At 39.8% G+C, this 3,238-nt stretch overlaps 1 protein-coding gene across 1 annotated transcript; it reads right to left on the bottom strand.

Moving 5' to 3' along the window:
- Positions 1 to 476: 476 nt before the first annotated feature.
- Positions 477 to 1,028, bottom strand: LOC142550667 (uncharacterized). The gene has a single exon (XM_075659744.1). The coding sequence runs from the start codon at positions 1,026 to 1,028 to the stop codon at positions 477 to 479; it is 552 nt and encodes a 183-aa protein (XP_075515859.1).
- Positions 1,029 to 3,238: the final 2,210 nt, after the last annotated feature.

Genomic DNA, 3,238 nt, shown 5'->3' with positions numbered 1-3,238 from the left:
GTCCTCTTGTGGTTCTCATAGCACTCTCACTCTCCTATTCTTTCTTTATTCTTCGTTGTCTAGCCTGGTGACCTCAATTCCCTGGTCTTTGTAGTTCTTTCTTGCCATATTTTAAGTGGCCTAATGGCCTACTTCACGAGCCTGTCACTGCACATGCAAGCAACTATTTATACAGTGGCTGTATAGCCTACCTTATCAATGATTTCTCGTAACATAAGAATAATAAAAACATCAACCAAAAGAACGTGCAAGTGGCCATAAGGCCAACTCCCCACATACTTAACTTTCTTTCAAGTACCACGAAAGCTACTGTGGACTCGAAGTATCATCTTTCAAACAAAATTTGGTCCCTGAAAATGGCTATAGAGTCCATTTTTTGTTCTCCATATTTCACAATATGCAAGTGATAAAAACGAAGTTATGCCAGAGTGGCCCAAAGGCCAACTCCCCGTTGGATATCAGCCTTCCCGCTTGCTTTATTCACTCGTTTTTTCTATTTCTTCCCTCATACTTGGAAAATACGGCTTGAGATACTTCCCATTTACACATATTTTGTGTGGTTGGCCATCTAAACTTGATAGCCAATATGTATTTCCGTCTAAAATCTTGTGCACCTTAAATGGCCCTTCCCAATTTGGGGACCATTTGCCTAAGTCTCTGTTCTTTGTCCCCAGGGGCAATATGGTTTTCCATACAATGTCCCTTTCTTGGAAGATTTTCTTGTTGATTCTTTTGTTGTAGATTTTTGCCACTTTCTGCTTTTGTAACAACAAAACATTATATGCTTGGATTCTCAATTCATCAACTTCTTTTAGCTCCATAATAATAGCCTCACTGTAGTATTCAGAAGAAAGTTCGTTTTGCCTTGCCACTCGCATTGATGGTACCATAATCTCTAAAGGCAGCACTGCATCATGGCCAAAGGTGAGGGCAAATGGACTTACTCCAGTTGCAGCCCATTTAGATGTCATATATGTCCACAATGTTTCTGACAGTAGCCTTGGCCAATCCCTGGGATTTTCCTCCATTATCTTCTGTAGAATCTTTAACAACACCTTGTTCTATCCTTCGGCTTGCCCGTTGGATTGTTGGTAATGAGGGGATGATTTTATCAATTTTATTCCACAGTTTTCTGCAAATTCCCTCAAATCTAAACCCTTGAACATCGTTCCCTGATCTGTGGTGAGTGACTCTGGAATTCCAAATCTATGAATGATATTCTCCTTCACAAATTTAATGACATCCCCTTGTTCTGCTTTCTTCAAAGGCACTACTTCTACCTATTTGGTGAAAAAATCTATGACCACAAGGATAAACGAGTGGCCTTTAGATGATGTTGGGTAAAATTTTCCAGTTAAGTCCATGGCTTAACCTTTGAACGGCCATGGTTTGACAACACTGTGGAGCTCATCCGCCGGAATTCTTTGGATGTTCCCGTGTCTCTGACATGGCTGACATCTTTTTGCATATTTGATGCAATATTTCAGGATAGATGGCCAATAGTAGCCATACCTCCTTATTAACCATCTCATCTTCACTCCAGATTGATGGGCTCCACACACTCCATCGTGAACTTGTTTCATGATCTCCAGTGCTTTTGGGAAGCCTATGCATCTGAGGAGCAGATCATCTAACCCATTCCTGTACAAATCTCTCTCCACTAAAACGTAATTAAGAGCTCTCATTTTTAAATCATGTGGAATATCTCTCTCAGGAGATTCTAGCACCTGTTTTATGCCATCTCTCTAATTGCCAGCTAAGTTTATATCCAAATTGAGAGCGTCCACCTGAATCCCTCTTTGCTGAATTGAGGGGTGGTTTCTCTTTTGAATCAACGCTAGCCTGTGTGTAAGTTCAGGAGACATCTTCAGTCCCGATGCAACCTGTGCTAACTCATCTGCTTCCCAATTTTCTTGCCTTGGGACGTGTATTAATGACACTTCTTCAAAATCATCTAGAAGTTGAGATGCTGCGGTATAGAATGGAGCCAATGATAAACTTGTGCATTTGAACTCCCTTGATAGTTGTTTGAGTACTAGCTGAGAATCCCTTGATATTAACAACTCTTTCGCCCCTAAATCTTTTAGAATTCCCAATCCAATGACCAGTGCTTTGTATTCCGCTTGATTGTTGGTGCATGGAAAACCCAAATTAAAAGGTAGAGCGGTTTTCACACCTCTTGAGGAGGTGATCACAATACCAGCTCTGGCTGTAGTTTCTGTACTTGATCAATCAAACTTCAGCTCCCAGATTCGAACTCCCACTCCACAAACTGGAAACCCAATCTGCTCTCCAAAAAACTCATCAAGTTAAGGGTGATCAGCTAAAAAAATCGGCAATGGCTTAGTCTTTTACTGACTTTTGGGGATAGTAGGTCAATGTAAACTCGGCCAATGCCAAAGACAATTTACTAATCCTTCCAGAGAGAATGGGTCTATTAAGCATGTATTTAATCAAATCGGTTTTAGCCACCACAATACTCTTGATTGAATCAAATAATGTCTTAACTTAATACATGCATAATACAATGTTAAGCATAGCTTATCAATCACATAGTATTTTATCTCTACTGGAGTAAGAATCTACTCAAATAATAAATAGCTTGCTCATTTACTTCGTGATTATTTTGAACTAGTAGACATCCAATTGATTCATGAGCAGCAGATATGTATAATTTAAGGGGCATTCCATACCTGGGAGGCATCAGAACAGGCGGGTTAGATAAATATCTCTTGATCACATCAAAAGCTTTCTGATGCGGATCTTCCCATTTGAACTCCCCGCTGTCTTTGAGTTTCAACAACTGTGAAAACTTCTTCGTCTTCCCTGCAAGGTTAGAAATAAAACGTCTCAAGTAATTTACTTGCCCAAGGAAGCGTTGTAACTATTTCTTGTTCCTTGGCGGATTTACCTCCATGATAGTTTCTTTTTCTTTTTATCCACCTCTACTCCCCTTTGATGTACCAAAAATCCTAAAAAGTTCCCTGCTTTCACACCAAAAGAACATTTCAATGGATTTAACTTCAACTCATGTTGCATCATTCTTTGGAAACTCTTCCTCAAATGCTCGATGTGATCAACAGCTTGTTTAGACTTCACAACAATATCGTCTATATATAATTCAATATGATGTCCTATCATATCATGAAAGATTGAGTTCATAACCCTTTGATACGTGGCTCCTGCGTTTTTTGGCCCGAATGGCATGACAAGCCACTCAAACGTACCAACAGCTCAT

Source organism: Primulina tabacum, chromosome 7 (assembly GCF_025594145.1).
Source record: "Primulina tabacum isolate GXHZ01 chromosome 7, ASM2559414v2, whole genome shotgun sequence".
NCBI classification, from domain to species: Eukaryota; Viridiplantae; Streptophyta; class Magnoliopsida; order Lamiales; family Gesneriaceae; genus Primulina; species Primulina tabacum.
The sequence above is the reverse complement of the archived record's forward strand: the minus strand, read 5'-3'. Positions and strand labels throughout refer to the sequence as shown.

Bases quoted from the DNA above. Each gene is read 5' to 3' on its own strand.
- LOC142550667 (XM_075659744.1), bottom strand. From the start codon at position 1,028: ATGGAGGAAAATCCCAGGGATTGGCCAAGGCTACTGTCAGAAACATTG.